This window comes from Podarcis pityusensis (genome assembly GCF_964106645.2).
Source record: "Podarcis pityusensis genome assembly, chromosome: 13".
In the NCBI taxonomy this organism is placed as follows: Eukaryota; Metazoa; Chordata; class Lepidosauria; order Squamata; family Lacertidae; genus Podarcis; species Podarcis pityusensis.
The window spans coordinates 2,618,277-2,634,840 of NC_138038.1; the positions used below are offsets into that span (position 1 = coordinate 2,618,277).

Consider the following 16,564-nt stretch of genomic DNA (forward strand, 5'->3'; position numbering starts at 1 on the left):
TCAGTGTAGTCTGTGCTTAATTTTTAGAAAAGGGGATGCATAGATTCAAGTCTGAAATCTCACCCCCTAAATTTAACCCTTTCCTCCATGCCATTGTCCCAGGATAAATGATCTCTCCCTCTTCTCCCCCCCCCCCCCCGCTGTGCCATTTGTGCCATGGAGGTAAATATGCAGACACACCCAGGCCTGCCTGCTCCTTCTAAGGAAAAGCAGTTTGGGGAGAGGGGGGCTTTCAGCAGGGGAAGCGGAAGGGCATTTAGACTTTCCCCTTGCCATCACCTCTCTTCTCCCTCCAGCTGGCTTTCCTTACCAGATGTTTTTGCCTCCACAAATGTGCATCTGGAACCTCTCTGAGAGGAAGTGGGGAGTTGCAGCAGAAAAGTGGTGGAGGAGAGAACGTTCCCTGCATGCATCTTGCACAATGAAAACCGCCCTTTCCCAAAGGAGTCTGCATGCAACTTGTAGCTTGGCCCTCATTTTGAGTCCCTGCTACCTGGCCCGATCCCCTGGCCCTGCTGAGCACGTGTTGTGTGGGCAAGGGAGATCTCAGGCTGAGTGCAGGACAATTACAGGGGTCTTCTTTTCTTTTCTGCTTCAGTCCCGCCCAGTCATGGCCTTCATTCTGTGCCAGCAAAGACTGGGCAGCCTGCTAATTTCTATGGGGAGGAGAAATGGTGAAACATTTCTCATCCCACCTGCACTTCTCTGTGCAGGATCACCAGCGGGCTGTGTTTACAAAGGGGCAGCTGCTGCCGGGGGGGGGGGGGGTCTTGCCAAGCCCAGCTGATGACCCACAAAGTTCACCCTTCCTGATAGGAAACACTAACAAGTAAAAGGAATTCCAAAAACAGAAGGAAGATTTGACATAGAATTACCAAGATCGTTTTGAAATGTGTATCTGTGCTGATCAGGAATGTAAAGAGGCAGCAATTTCCATCCCTTCCTGGGTTCATCATGGGTCCCTCACAATCAGGGCTGTTTCTATTCTGCTACGGTTCAACTTCCACTAAAGCTTACATTATTTGTCTCACTATCTGCAATGGCTGAAACATATGTAATTAATGACGTAATTAATTTCAGTGTAATGGAAACATCAAAAACAATGCAGAAAGTAATGTAATGTAAATGCAGAAAGAAAGAAATAATGTGTAGCCTTAAACAACAGTAGTGACTTATCACTCATATTCGATTGCATGATTTCTGTTCATGGCCTCCGACAAACAGGCAGATTGCGGGAATTTCCAGTCGTGTTTCCATTTTTGAAGGAAGTCTCCAGCATCCTTAGTAGGGATTACATAAGCAAAATGAATTGCAAGCCTGAAATGAAATATTATCATTCTTTTTTTTTAAGAAAAAAGATTCAATTTTTAAAATCTAGATTTTGAGATCAGTCACTGGAGTCCATCTCATGTATCAGTTTCTGCAATTAATTTTAAATGCCAGTCTAAAGAACTGGATATAGCCCAAAAAGTTGTTATTGAATATCTGATGTAGGGGATTCTGAATCTGGAATAATAAAAAAATTGCTACTTAAATGATAAAAATGGCGACTTAGTTCATTTAAGACACCAGTTTCATGCCATTAGATCTAGGAATAATCAATATAGCATTTATCTTTAAATATCTAGACTACTTTTTTGACCAACAGTGATCTTCCAACAATGGCTTCCAATCATGAAACAGGATAAATACAGTTAAAAGCATATGGCAATTACATTGTTGAAGTGCATACCACATACCAATTTCCATTACAAAATATTTACATCTCTACATATTTTCTCATAATAGCAAAAAGATAGCAGCAGGGCCTGAAAGCTGTGATATCTCTCTGTGTTGATTTGTCTTGTGTTCTGCAATGCCACGCTCAGGTCTGATTAATGGAGATGTTTCAAAGGCATTTCAATCCCAAGCCTAATTTATGACTATTTTGGATTGCAGGTGAAAAATGTGCATCTGATGTTCCTTATGATGCAACCACCAATTTTGAGAAGGAGAATGATATGATGCAGACCCATGTCATAGACCAGGCCATTAACAATGCCATCAGCTACCTGGGGGCAGAGTCCTTGCGCCCGCTGGTGCAGACCCCCCCAGGAGGCTCCGAAGTAGTGCCTGTCATCAGCCCCATGTATCAGCTTCATAAGTCCCTTGGGGAGACCAACCTGGCCCGATCCAATCACGCCGCTCAGGACAGCGCGGTGGAAAACTTGCTACTACTTTCTAAAGCCAAATCCATTTCTTCAGAAAGGGACCCTTCACCCATCAACAGTCAAGACTCCACTGATACGGAAAGCAATAACGAAGAACGCAGCGGCTTAATTTACCTAACAAATCACATAGCACCCCATGCACGGAACGGTCTCTCGATAAAGGAAGAACACCGGCCATATGACCTCCTAAGGGCAAACAGTGACAGCTCCCAAGATGCCTTCAAAGTAATAAATGGCAATGGAGAGCAAGTGAAAGTTTACAGATGTGAACATTGTCGGGTCCTGTTCTTGGATCATGTAATGTACACCATCCATATGGGCTGCCATGGCTTCCGCAATCCGTTTGAGTGTAACATGTGTGGCTACCACAGCCAGGACAGGTACGAGTTCTCCTCCCACATCACCCGAGGAGAACACCGCTACCACATGAGTTAAAACTACTTGTATAGAAATTGTCTGGAGCTCTGTGAAAAGCAGAAGGTCAGGTCCCTGGAAATGAACTCTTCTCATAGCATGCATGCACAATTCAGTTTTCTACTCTTAATATTGATGTTTTTATTGCAAATATAAGTCACCCAAATATAGTAAAGTAGGAGTTTTTGTAGTTAGGTAGAAGAAACCCATTCTTGCTAGCAACCCCTCCCCCGCTCTTTTCTTTCATCCAAGGCCTTTATTTGGGTATGAGTATGCACAGTTTTGGTTGGAAACTAGAAAAACAAAATTAATGTTATCTTTTTCTGTGGTGACACTCTGAAAATACACTTCTTACACCATACATAAATTACGATTTCCTATAATGATTTGGTACATTCACTAACCAACAGCAATAATCCACATTTAGAGTAGGTTTAAAAAGCTCTTAAGTTTTTTGGGTGGTCCCAGCCGTATTGAATCACCTCTCGAGCGGAATTCATTTGAGCCATGATCTCCAAAAGCTGAACAGCACAGGTGTCATCATTGTAGATTATTCAGAATGTGCTTAGTTTTGGAACGGAGCAAGTCCAGAAGAATCAAGGCAGCATTGCCTCGAAAAACATGGGTGGAGAGCATGGCTGCTGCTGTGCTTGTTAGGAGTGCTATTTTGTGGGTTATTCTAAACAGTCTCAGAAAAATCTGAGTTGCAGCCTTTGCATCATTTAACTTATGGGAAAAGGTCTTTTGTGTAGGCTCACAGGGTTGTATGTAGGACCCTGTCCTCTATCACAAACTACTTGCTGAGATTATAAAACGATTTCTAATGCTGTGAATGTGAATGAGGGGGAGCAGTTTCCCTATTTTTAAGGTGTGGGGGGGAATCGCCACACCTGTGCAATCTACTGTGGATATAGAAAGGGATCATTGGGATAGGGCCATTTTGCAGGAGTCAGTCTTTGCAACTTCCACATGACAAATACTGCTGTTGTCAGGTTTAGGCTTAGAAATGATGGAGTAAATAAGGTGGTAAGTTAAAAGACAAAAGTTGTATATGTAAAAACAACTGTGCAAGGCTGTTTCAAACACATTAAATGTCTTTGTGTAACACACACTTTCCAAAAGAGATTGCACAGGTTCTGTTGGTGAATTTAGCACATAATTAATTAACTTCTTGTCTGCCTTGGCAAGACACTTTTAAATCATAAGCTGAATCTTCTTTTTAATGAAGCTTCTATTAAAAATGAAAGTGCATGGGGGTGTTTTTTTGGTCTTATTAATTATGGCGGGGGTAGTGTTTTAAATCCCACAGTTAAACTACATCTGCAGAACCCACACTTTGCCTATTTTACACTGGAAAGTGTCTTTTTTCATTTCCTGTGTCTTTCAGCGCTGCCCCACGCTTGCTGAAGGGGTCTTGCACACATGACGCAGCAACAAACCCAGATTTGCTGGTCAAGAGGGAGCTGTTTTACACACACGTGGTATTTTAACATGCAACCTTTCTTTAAGAATGCGCTGAAAAAAGGCGATGTGTGAAGAAACCTCAGAGGGGATGCTGCACAACGGCACAAGGCCATCACTGATCCACCCCATTCCTTCATTCCCAGCTGGGACTAGAAACCTATTTTAGAGCAGCACTCGATGTCACCTTTATAACTGAGGAGAATAAGACCTTTATAGTTACAATTTCTGGCCTGTCAAAATGGTTCGGTCTGTTGCAAAAAATTATCAGTCTTATTCAGCCATTTTTTTATCAGCACAGGCAGTTTTGTGCGCTGTACACACTGCTCTCCCCTATCTGCAAGGATTACTCCGTTCATTTCAATGGAGGAAACAGATCCATGTCCAAATTCCTTTGGCTGTGCATCTGAGTTCCTGCCACTGAACTCAATGGGCACAAGTTTGGTGCAGTGCAGGGCTGCTCTATATATGAGAATTTGTGCTGCTCCATGCCATTTTTAACATTCATGCATACCAAGAAAGTTCTGTGTTCATATGTATCATAGCTGTACTTAAACAGATATTAATTAATACGTTATCAGTGCCGGCGTGTTTCTGGTTCTAGGTTTTTCTATTTATGTTGCAACCAGTGCTTTCTTTTCAGGGAGTGCTTGAGTATGCAGTACCGACATCTCTTTTGTTTGGGGGGGTGTTGTTAAAAAGTGTGGCACTTACTGTAACAACTTCATGGGTGAGTACAGTAGTACCTCGGGTTACATACGCTTCAGGTTACATACGCTTCAGGTTACAGACTCCGCTAACCCAGAAATAGTACCTTGGGTTAAGAACTTTGCTTCAGGATGAGAACAGAAATCACGCGATGGCGGCCGGCAGCAGCGGGAGGCCCCATTAGCTAAAGTGGTGCTTCAGGTTAAGAACAGTTTCAGGTTAAGAACAGACCTCCGGAATGAATTAAGTACTTAACCCGAGGTACCACTGTACTGGCACCTATTTTTCTAGGAAAAAAACACTGATTGCAACTAAGTACATAGGTACTGAAAGCAAATACAGTTTAGTGAGTTAGCATATTAGTAAGCTACCCTTTATCAGAATTTGTGACCTGCTGTCTGAACTGTCACTTCTGCCTCCTCCAGCCTCACCCCTCCACACACACCAAACCCATAATGAAAATAAAAAAATCCTTCCAGTAGCACCTTTAAGACCAACTAAGTTAGTTCTTGGTATGAGCTTTCGTGTGCAAGCACACTTCTTCAGCACACTTCGTATCTGAAGAAGTGTGCTTGCACACGAAAGCTCATACCAAGAACTAACTTAGTTGGTCTTAAAGGTGCTACTGGAAGGATTTTTTTATTTTGACTATGGCAGACCAACACGGCTACCTATCTGTAACTCAAACCCATAATGGTCATTGTTTTGTTTGAAAATGAAAATGTCCTGGTAATTTCTTTTTTAAAAATGTATGGTTTTGAAAAACTGGACTCTGAGAACTTATTTTATTCTGGATTACTTATACTCTCAGAAAAGTGGGTGGCTTAGTTCACATTGATGTTTGTTATAATAGATTGCCTCACATCTGTAAATAACAGCAGATCAAAAAATGCTTTTCAAAAATCGCACAATGTCCCTACTTTGGCGTTGCCTGTTTGTACTTGTACTTAACACATTTTTTGTTGTGGATTTATATTGTAATTGCAGTTATCTTTTCGGAGCAATGTATTTAAAACAAAATGAAGCAAATTTCATAAAAAAATCTGAATGTTAGTAAAGTTTTGTCTGAAGACACAGACATTTCCTTTCGTAAACACGGGATACTTGGAATATTTATTCTAGGAAAGAGAAAGTGTGGTCTCTTGGGGCTGTGGTGGATCCTTGCATTTACAGCGTGCTGAGCTAAGTGAGCCCCTGGCCTGATCCACGCCAGCTGTTCCCAGTGCGCATTGCAACCTTCATCCTTGCAGCTTCAACCCACCAGAGGGCACCTCTATGGAAGGAAGAAACCTACAATGGCAACCTCCCCTCGTCAGGGAGCTGGAACTGACATTTAGAGGCAATTAAGAGAGACTATTCAAAGGCCAGCAACCGCCAGCAATTTTGCTGCTGGGTTCAACAAGAAGCAAACCACATTTTCACATCAGCTTCTAGCCATTAATATTTTTTAAGTCCTCTTGGAAGCTTATATTTTTAGTGTGAATTTTGCCTAATATGCACGTTTTTGCAAAAACAAAATGCATTTTATTTTCACTAATATATGCATTTTCATGCACACTTCACTCTAGTATATGCATTTTTTTGTACACGTGTGAATTTTGCAGGCTGGCTGTGTTTGGGCTCGCATATGGTTTCAGAAAGTGCACATTGGGTAGGTTTGCCTTTAAATGCAGACCGACTCAAATTTCTCTGCCATCCCTATGTATTCAGCTGGAGGCAGGGATGGCACATGAAAAAAAAGCTCTTGCTTATAGAAAGCTAGCATATTTTCCCCCTTTATATGCTAGATTTCTATGTGTAGCATTTTATTTTGATCAGATATGACCAGTATGTGCAGTCTGAAGTGGTACAGTCTAGCAAGGTTCCACTATATGATTTTGACACATTCCTTTGGGAAGCATAAAGCCAGACATAAAGTCAGCTGACTGCTGGGGTCAGTTGGGCTTCAGGGTACCAGGATTTTATGATTGGGGCTCTTGGAGCACAGTCCTGTTTCCCTACATTCCTTGTTTTGTTTGAGCCAAGATTCTGAGCATGTGCAAAGTGCTCCTCTTAAATGCTGAGTCACCACAAAATGTAGAAGCTTCTGAGTCTGACTGCATGGCTAATAGTGAGGCAATGTGCAAAAATTAAGCAGTGTTTACATTCACAGTAGCTTTATTAAGTCATTACTCTTTGAAAATCAAAATTTTAAGCATCTTGCTAAAGTTATGGGGTTTGTCTTCAGCGTTGCTGTGTAGCATTATGTAACCTATGTAGTTAGTAGCTTTCTGTAGACCACAGCTGTGATTAAAAAACCAGACATGCAGGGAGTTTGAGCAATGGCTGTGGCCAAAGAATACTGTCTCTTGTGCAAGACGCTTTACACGCACACTCGGTCCCACGGCCAAATGTGTGAAATCCTCTGCTGAGGCTCACCTTACAAATCAAATCGTTAAAAGTTGATTACACATCTCTGATCAGTTAACCAATCACATTAGAGATTTTAAAGCCTTGACGTGGTCAATGCTGGGGGAAGGGGAAGAGACACTCCTTAAAGGACTTTGGCCTTAAGGGCATTTGTGCTCTAGTCCCAGCACCTGGAAGAGGGTCCAGCAGCTCACTGGGAGCCAGCGCCATGTCTTCAGGATCATCATAATGTGGCCCCACCTTTTCTTTTTTTTAAAAAAATGATATTTATTAAAGTTTCAAAGAAAAGATTACATAAATAAAAAGAGAAGAAAAAAAGAAAGAAATAAAAAAGAAAAAAAATACAAAATACAGAAAAAAGATAAAAAAACACTTTAAAAAACACATCAATCTTTCCATGCCTTACATTTCATTTCTTTGCTTCCCTGACCTCCTCACACCTCCCTTTTTTGTATTCCAGTTCTATTGGTTAATTTAGCAATTCCTTTCCCTCTTTGTTTTTATCTTAAACCTTTAACTTAATATATTATAACTTTGGATTTTCACCTGTTAACAATCCATTTTTACATACACCTTTATAACATTGCTGCTAAAACCACTTAACTTCATTCTTACATCATTCTACCATTCATTAATTTTGCAGTATTTCTGTAAATAGTCTTTAAATTTCTTCCAATCTTCTTCCACCGACTCTTCTCCTTGGTCTCGGATTCTGCCAGTCATTTCCGCCAGTTCCATATAGTCCATCACCTTCATCTGCCATTCTTCCAGAGTGGGTAAATCTTGTGTCTTCCAATACTTTGCAATAAGTATTCTTGCTGCTGTTGTGGCATACATAAAGAAAGTTCTGTCCTTCCTTGGCACCAATTGGCCGACCATGCCCAGGAGAAAGGCCTCTGGTTTCTTCAGAAAGGTATATTTAAATACCCTTTTCATTTCATTATAAATCATCTCCCAGAAAGCCTTAATCCTTGGGCACGTCCACCAAAGGTGAAAGAATGTACCTTCGGTTTCTTTACATTTCCAACATTTATCATCGGGCAAATGATAGATTTTTGCAAGCTTGACTGGTGTCATGTACCACCTGTATATCATTTTCATAATATTCTCTCTTAAGGCATTGCATGCCGTAAACTTCATACCTGTGGTCCATAACTGTTCCCAGTCAGCCATCATTATGTTATGTCCAACATCTTGTGCCCATTTAATCATAGCAGATTTCACCGTTTCATCCTGAGTATTCCATTTCAACAGCAAGTTATACATCTTTGACAAAATCTTAGTTTTGGGTTCTAATAGTTCTGTTTCTAATTTTGATTTTTCCACCTGGAAACCAATTTTCTTATCCAACTTATATGCCTCCATTATCTGGTAATAATGAAGCCAATCTCGCACTTTGTTTTTTAATTTCTCAAAACTCTGCAATTTCAGTCTATCTCCGTCTTGTTCCAAAATTTCCCAATATTTCGGCCATTTGGCCTCCATATTGAGCTTTTTCTGAGCTTTTGCTTCCATCGGTGACAACCACCTTGGAGTTTTATTTTCCAATAAGTCCTTGTATCTTATCCAGACATTAAAAAATGCTTTCCTGACAATGTGATTTTTAAATGCTTTATGTGCTTTGACCTTATCATACCTGTCAGGGGTTCAGGAGCAGAGGCAAGGGCAAGGGAGGAAACAGAGAGCGAGGGGGAGGAGGCAGAAGAAAAGATGAGTGATGACGACGACCCGAGATCTCCGAGTCTTTCCAGTGAATCAGAAGATTCACAGAAAGGAGCACCAGTGGCCAGGGCAAGGGGGGAGCCTAGGGGGACACCCCAGGAAGATAGAGCCAGAGGGGACTCAGAGGGGAGCAGTTGGAAATCGGGACCAGCGTCACCGCCAGAGAGCAGGGAAGAGGAAGGGCGCCAGGGATCAAGCGCTGGCAGCTCACAACAGGGGGGAGGGCACGAGTCAGGAGTGGCCACACCTCCATCGGGGAGCGAAGAAACGGTCAGACGGAAGGTGGAAGGTTGGGCGCGCGAGCCAAGTTCAAATGCACAGGAAGGTGGCGCAGTAGGCAGCCCGGAAAGGGAGCCAGGTCCTAAAGCCCGCCGAAAGGAGGGAGAAGAGTCAGGGGGGTCAGCGTCAGCGTCGGAGGAATCCCGGAGGGAAGAGACCCCGGGGGGCAGAGGGACCCAGAGAAGAACAGTCAGGCGGAAAAGGTGGAGCAAGGCTAGGATATTAAGTTGGTGTACAAGGGGCGGAGACTCAGATGGAGCTTCGCCGATCTAACCATGAGACGTAGAGTTGCACGCAGCAGCTTGAGAATGGAAACTGTAACTCAATAAAGACTTTTATTTAATGATCGCTGGGTAGCGTGATCCTCTGTGAGCTAGGATCTGGAAGCAGCTCTGACAGTAAGCTCCATCCCTAGATTGTGGGCATCTACGTCCTCGCGGAGAGGAGAGAAAGCGGGTGCCTACTAGCGAGCTCACGAACGGCAGACAACATGACGGCCGAACAGCAGATAGTGGAACTCAGAGAAGCAGTGACACGACTGAATGCCGAGGCTCTTGCATCCAGGAAGAGAGAGGAGGACGCAGCTGCCGCCTACAGGGATCTCCAGGTCAGGTTGGAAGTGCTTACGAAGCAAGGGCAACTGACACCCAAACCAGAGGGGATTGGGTTGGGGAGACGAACAGGCGGTCTGGTCTCTCACTTCGATGGGAATTTGCAACAGTACCCCAACTTTAGAGCAGATGTAATGTGTGCACTGCAACTGCTGAACAAAGACTTTAGAGATGAGCAAGAGAAGGTGGGATTCATCATGTCCCATTTGCATGGAGATGCTAAAGCATGGCTGCGCAATTTGTGGAGAGATAAGGATCCGGCGCTCCAAAATGCGGATGCCTTTATTAAAGCGATGGATGGGTGCTTTTTATCAAGCATTGACGTGGATCTTGCTCGGCAGGAGATACATGGACTGAAGCAAGGGAGGGCCAGCGTAAGGCAGTACCATGCCCGCTTTTTCGCTTTGGTCAGTGCCCTGGAATGGGACAGAGATTCGGCTCCTGTAAGAGACCTGTTTTGGGAGGGATTGCACGGCTCGGTTAAAGATGAAATTGCGAGGGGGGAGAGACCCCGGACCACGCAGGAGATCGTTCAGAGGGCGCTGGCGGTGGGGGTGCGGCTGGAAGGACGTCCGTGGAGCAGGGACGAAGGGCGTGGAGGGCGCGAACCAGCCAGGGGTTCCTCCTTCCTTCCCAGAGAAGCAGCGCGTGCGCAATCCACGCCTCCGCCAGGAGGAGGAGCGGAACCTATGGAGGTTGGAGGTGCAAGGGCTCAGTCAGCAGCCAGAGCCCTAGCACCGGCAGCAGTGAAAGCGAAGCCTCCTAGAGGGAACAGGAAGTGTTACATCTGCGATGATCCACAGCATATGGCGAAAGAGTGTCCCCAGAGGCTCCACAAGCACACTGCAGCCTCAGCAATGGTAACTGCAGCAACGCAGCAAGGACAACCACAGCAGGGAAACGAAGGAGTCTGGTTGGAGGAAGAGGCACTGGGGCCCAGCCAGACGTGTCAGTGAAGCAGTCCCCAGAGATTTTACAGCCCATGGACCCCCTCCCGCCCAAACCGGTAGTGAAGCTCACCGCGTCGCTCCAGCTGCCCAATGGAATCACCATGGACGTGCCAATCACCATTGACTCCGGAAGCAATGCGGACTTTATAGGGCAGGACTTTGTCGACCGGCACGCTATACAGTTGCTGCCTGCCACGCTGCCCCTGCAGGTTGTCACGGTGGATGGCAGGGAGCTGCTAGGGGGGCAAGTGGTGAAGCAGACGCCACCAATGGTGATGCGACTTGGGAATCACAGGGAAATCATCAGCTTCAATGTCACTCAACTATCGGACACGCCCATTGTATTGGGCATGAGTTGGCTGGACAAGCACAGCCCGACGCTGGCTTGGTACCAGAGGCAGCTGACCTTCGGCTCTTCCTTTTGCGCTGAACACTGCATCGTGCCCTGGCAGGAAGGAGGGGAAGAGGAGTCACAGCTGCAGCTAGGCACGCTGCAAGCGGTTCCCCACAAGTACGCAGAATTTTTGGAGGTTTTCTGCGAGAAAGAGGCAGACAGGCTACCCCCCCACAGACCATATGACTGCAAAATTGACCTGCTGCCGGGGGCGGCGCTGCCCAAAGGGAAGCTGTATTCCATGTCTGAGGACGAACTGCAGGAACTCAAAGAGTTCATAGATCATAATTTGGAGCGCGGTTTCATCCGAGAGTCCAAGGCAGCGGGGGGCAGTCCGGTATTCTTTGTTAAGAAGCGGGACACGCCCCAAAAAAGACTTGTAGTGGACTTTCGCATCTTGAACAGTGTGACCAAGCCATCGGACTTCCCCATGCCCCGAATCGACGACCTCCTCGCAAAGGTACGGAAGGGCAGAGTGTTCACCAAGTTGGACCTGCGAGGGGCATACAACCTCATTCGCATGCGGGAGGGAGATGAGTGGAAGACAGCCATGTTCACGCCCCTGGGCACCTACGAATATAGAGTTATGCCTTTTGGATTGCAAAATGGCTCCCACGTTTTTCAAGCTTTCATGCATCACGTGTTGGCGGGGCTCCTCTACAAGACGTGCGTCTGTTTCTTGGATGACATCCTGATCTTTTCGGAATCGCAGCAGGAGCATGACAGACACGTCAAGGAAGTGCTGAGCAGGCTACAGCAACATAGGCTTTACGCCAAGCTGGAGAAGTGCCAATTCGACGTGACGGAGGTGGATTTCCTGGGCTACAAGTTGTCTGATAAAGGGCTCGCCATGGACAGCGCCAAGGTCCGAGCAGTGTTGGATTGGAAAAGCCCACGCAACCGGAAGGAGGTCCAACGGTTTGTCGGCTTCGCGAACTTCTATCGCAAGTTTATCAAAGGCTTTGCGATGCAGACAGCGGCCATCACGGACACGCTCAGCTCCAAGAAAAAGAAGTTCATCTGGACAGAGCAGGCGGAGCAGTCCTTTCAGGCACTCAAGCGTCTCTTCGCGTCGGAAGAGCAGCTGCTTCATGTCAACCCCAGCAGGCCGATGAGGGTGGAGACAGACGCTTCGGACAGAGCCGTGGGAGCAGTCCTGCTGCAGAAAGACCCGCAGGGGGTTTGGAGGCCGGGAGCGTTTTACTCAAGGAAGCTCAGCAAGTCCGAACAGAACTACACCATCTGGGACAGGGAGTTGCTGGCCATTCATGCAGCGTTCAAAGCGTGGAGGCACTTCCTGATCGGCGCCAAGCACACGGTGCAGGTCTGCACGGACCACAAGAATCTAGAGCACTGGTGCACGGCACAGTTCCTGAACCAGAGGCAGATACGTTGGGCTGAGTTCTTTGCGAATTTCGACTTCCGAATAGAGTATGTCCCGGGGGACACCAACATCATGGCGGATGCTCTCTCCCGTAAGCCACAGTATCTGGAGGAGGCAACGCCAGCGGCCGCCATGCACATCTTCGCACCGACAGTGTGGGCGTGCGCGGCGGCAACAGTTGACCTGGATGCGGTGCGACGAGCGTTGCAGGATGACTCCTTCGCGCAAGCAAAGATGGCAGAGGTGCACAGGGGCACGGCAGCGACCGACGAGTTCCAGCTGCGAGATGGTTTGCTCATCCGTAAAGGGGCCATCTACGTGCCGGGAGACGAACTTCGTGCCAAGGTACTGCAGCAGCTGCACGACGCGCCCACTGCCGGGCACTTTGGCAAGGAGAAGACGGTGGAATTAGTAGCCAGAGACTTCTGGTGGCCCGGAATGAGAGGGGAAGTCGCGGACTACGTGGCGAGGTGTGACACCTGCCAGAGGTCCAAACCAGTGCACAGACCGCCGGCCGGACTGCTGGAACCGCTGCAAACTCCGTTCGAGCCATGGGAGAGAGTGGCCCTGGACTTTGTCACGGATCTGCCCAGCTCGAGGGGCAAGACGGCTGTGCTGGTGGTGGTGGATTTGTTCTCTAAGATGGCACATTTCATTCCGTGTGCGAAGGTGGCCACGGCGGAACAAACCGCCAAACTGTTCATAGACCACGTGTTCAAGGTTCACGGTCTGCCGCGGTCTATTCTGTCCGACCGAGGGCGACAGTTCATCTCAAACTTCTGGCAGAGGCTGATGGGCTTCCTGAACGTCAAGATCAACCTGGCGTCGGCTAGACACCCGCAGACCAACGGGCAAGCGGAGCGGGTCAATGCCATCATGCAGCAGTACCTGAGATGTTATGCGAATCAACAGCCGGCGACGTGGGTGGATTACCTGCCTCTCGCCGAGTTCGCCTACAACAACACGAAGCACGTGTCCACGGGGGTCACGCCGTTCTTCGCCAACAACGGGAGGCACCCTAGAACCTTCCCGGGACTGGAAAGAATGGGGGAGGGGGAGCCGCAGACAGCAGATGCGTTCGCGTCGGAGTTGCAGGAGGTCCACGATCAGCTGCGGCGGCACCTGGAGCTGGCTAAACACGCATACAAGGTACAAGCGGACAAACACAGAAGGGTTGGCGAAGAGATCCATGTGGGAGACTGGGTCTGGTTAGCAGCCCACGCAGTGCCGGCCAGGTCGTTGGCGAAGAAGAAACTAGGGCATAAACAACTGGGGCCCTACCAAGTCGAAGAACAGGTCAACCCGGTGGCTTTCAGGCTGGCTCTTCCGGAGGGTTCCAGAATGCATCCGGTGTTCCACAGATCGGTGCTCACTCCCTACAAGGCACCTCACAGGTTTCAGGAACCAGGAACGGCACCGGGTCCGCTCCGAGAGAGAACCGGGCAAGGGGGAGTGGCACAGGAGGAGCGCATCAACGAAGTCACGGAGATTTTGGACTCCAGATGGGGGGAAGAGGGGGTAGAATACCTTCTCGCCAAGGAGGGCACCCCGGCCAGTGCCAACAGCTGGGTGCCGGGCTATGCTTTAGACGAACCTCTGCTCAAAGAAGAGTTTCATGCCCTCTTCCCACATAGGCCAATGCCAGCAGACTTTTTCGACGACTGGCTTTTCACGCCCACGCTTTCAGCCAGCACGTTCCGGGGGTTCGACTCGGACGAGGAACCGACACGAGACGCCCGTTCCCCAGAGGGGTCACCCTCGGGATCTGCTTCAGAACCCTCGTATTGGTGGGATGATCGACCAGAGGAGCAGTTCCGCAGAAGGTGGCTGGAGGGTCCAGGACGAGCAACGTCTCCAGAAGGCAACGAGGGAGAGACGGACATGGACGTTTTCGGGGACGACCCGGGTTTCGAGCACGGCGGCACAGAGATGGAAGCGGAGGTGACCGTCGTCAACGAGAGCAGGGAGGAAGAACCGGAAGACTTCGGATGGCGGCCCGCCACGGGAAGCGAACTGTATCCGACATTCGTTCCCCTGACACAGCAGCACCCAGATCCCGCACCGGAAGGAGGGGAGGGGGGAAGAGGGGGCTTCGAGGGGGGGATGGATGTCAGGGGTTCAGGAGCAGAGGCAAGGGCAAGGGAGGAAACAGAGAGCGAGGGGGAGGAGGCAGAAGAAAAGATGAGTGATGACGACGACCCGAGATCTCCGAGTCTTTCCAGTGAATCAGAAGATTCACAGAAAGGAGCACCAGTGGCCAGGGCAAGGGGGGAGCCTAGGGGGACACCCCAGGAAGATAGAGCCAGAGGGGACTCAGAGGGGAGCAGTTGGAAATCGGGACCAGCGTCACCGCCAGAGAGCAGGGAAGAGGAAGGGCGCCAGGGATCAAGCGCTGGCAGCTCACAACAGGGGGGAGGGCACGAGTCAGGAGTGGCCACACCTCCATCGGGGAGCGAAGAAACGGTCAGACGGAAGGTGGAAGGTTGGGCGCGCGAGCCAAGTTCAAATGCACAGGAAGGTGGCGCAGTAGGCAGCCCGGAAAGGGAGCCAGGTCCTAAAGCCCGCCGAAAGGAGGGAGAAGAGTCAGGGGGGTCAGCGTCAGCGTCGGAGGAATCCCGGAGGGAAGAGACCCCGGGGGGCAGAGGGACCCAGAGAAGAACAGTCAGGCGGAAAAGGTGGAGCAAGGCTAGGATATTAAGTTGGTGTACAAGGGGCGGAGACTCAGATGGAGCTTCGCCGATCTAACCATGAGACGTAGAGTTGCACGCAGCAGCTTGAGAATGGAAACTGTAACTCAATAAAGACTTTTATTTAATGATCGCTGGGTAGCGTGATCCTCTGTGAGCTAGGATCTGGAAGCAGCTCTGACAATACCACAGATATGCATGCCATCCAAATACATTGTTGAACCCTTCTAAGTCCAAAATGTCAGTGTTTTCAAGAAGCAACCATTCTTTCACCAGGTGGCCTGGGGTCTGTCAGGAATGGGAGCGGCAGTGTTAACGGAAGAGATTCATAAAGATCAAGCAGGCTTTCTCCCGGGTAGACATTTGTCTGATAATGTGAGAAACATAATCAATATTTTAGAAAAATTACAAGTGAACATAAATACTAAGGCAGTTTTGATATTTGTGGACGCGGAGAAAGCCCAGAGGCAGGGCCGGCCCACTCATGAGGTAAGGTAAGGTGATCCATGCAGATAGCAGATTTGGCCTCCAAGGAATGTATTGCGCACTGCCATCGCCACAGGGGCCACATCCACTGTGGCACGCTTCTTGGAGGCCAGATCTGCCGCTCCCATTCCTGACAGACCCCAGGCCACCTTGGCGAATTGGAGGCACTGCTGGGATCCACCCCCCCCCATGCGCCCAATGTCAATCTTTATTCTCCCCACCCCCCATTAATGATGGAGATTTTAACTCACCCCTTCTTCCTGGAAGGCAGGGAAACCAATTTGTGGTTCACTTTTGGAGCCAAAACGTATTGTGCTGGCCCTGTCCAGAGGCAATGACATTCTGCGCCAGACAGTCTTCAGAGCTTATCCGAGAACTGACTCCAGCAGCTATGTTTCCCCAGCCCAATAACAGCTGTAGCTGCTGAAGCAGTCAAAGCAGCAAAGGCACTTTTCACTCCATAACACTGGAATCTAGGAGTACCCCCCAAACTCTGTAGCTGTTCCCCATATCTAGAACAGGCTGTCTAGTCAATTCTCTGACCAAATAATCAGCTACTCGTCTTACTCAGTTTTAATTTATTGGATTCCACCCAGACCATCAATGTCGCTGGTCCAGCGATTGTCTTGCACAGCATCCCCTTATTCACCTGCGTATCTGTGGCACAGCACTCCAGTCCCCCCTCCCCAGGTGATGCCTCCCAAGGGTTTCTTATAGATGCTAAATAGTGTGGGGAAAAGAATGGGCTCCTGTGTATCCCCAGAGGACAACTGCCATGGGGCCAAGCAGATCTCACCCCCCTGCTGCTCTCTGTTAGCAGCCCCTGCAGACAGGAGCAGAACGGCTGCC

The 16,564-nt window shown here is 48.2% G+C and overlaps 1 protein-coding gene across 6 annotated transcripts in view; it reads left to right on the forward strand.

Annotated features, from left to right (window-relative positions):
- Positions 1-3,880, forward strand: part of IKZF1 (IKAROS family zinc finger 1) — a 71,526-nt gene extending 67,646 nt beyond the window's left edge. For all 6 annotated transcript variants that reach the window (XM_080976837.1, XM_080976838.1, XM_080976839.1 and 3 more), the window contains one exon: positions 1,939-3,880. In XM_080976837.1, the coding sequence (XP_080832963.1) occupies positions 1,939-2,645 (707 nt within the window). In that variant the 3' untranslated portion in view covers positions 2,646-3,880. The remainder of the gene's footprint in view (positions 1-1,938) is intronic.
- The last annotated feature ends 12,684 nt before the right edge of the window (positions 3,881-16,564 follow it).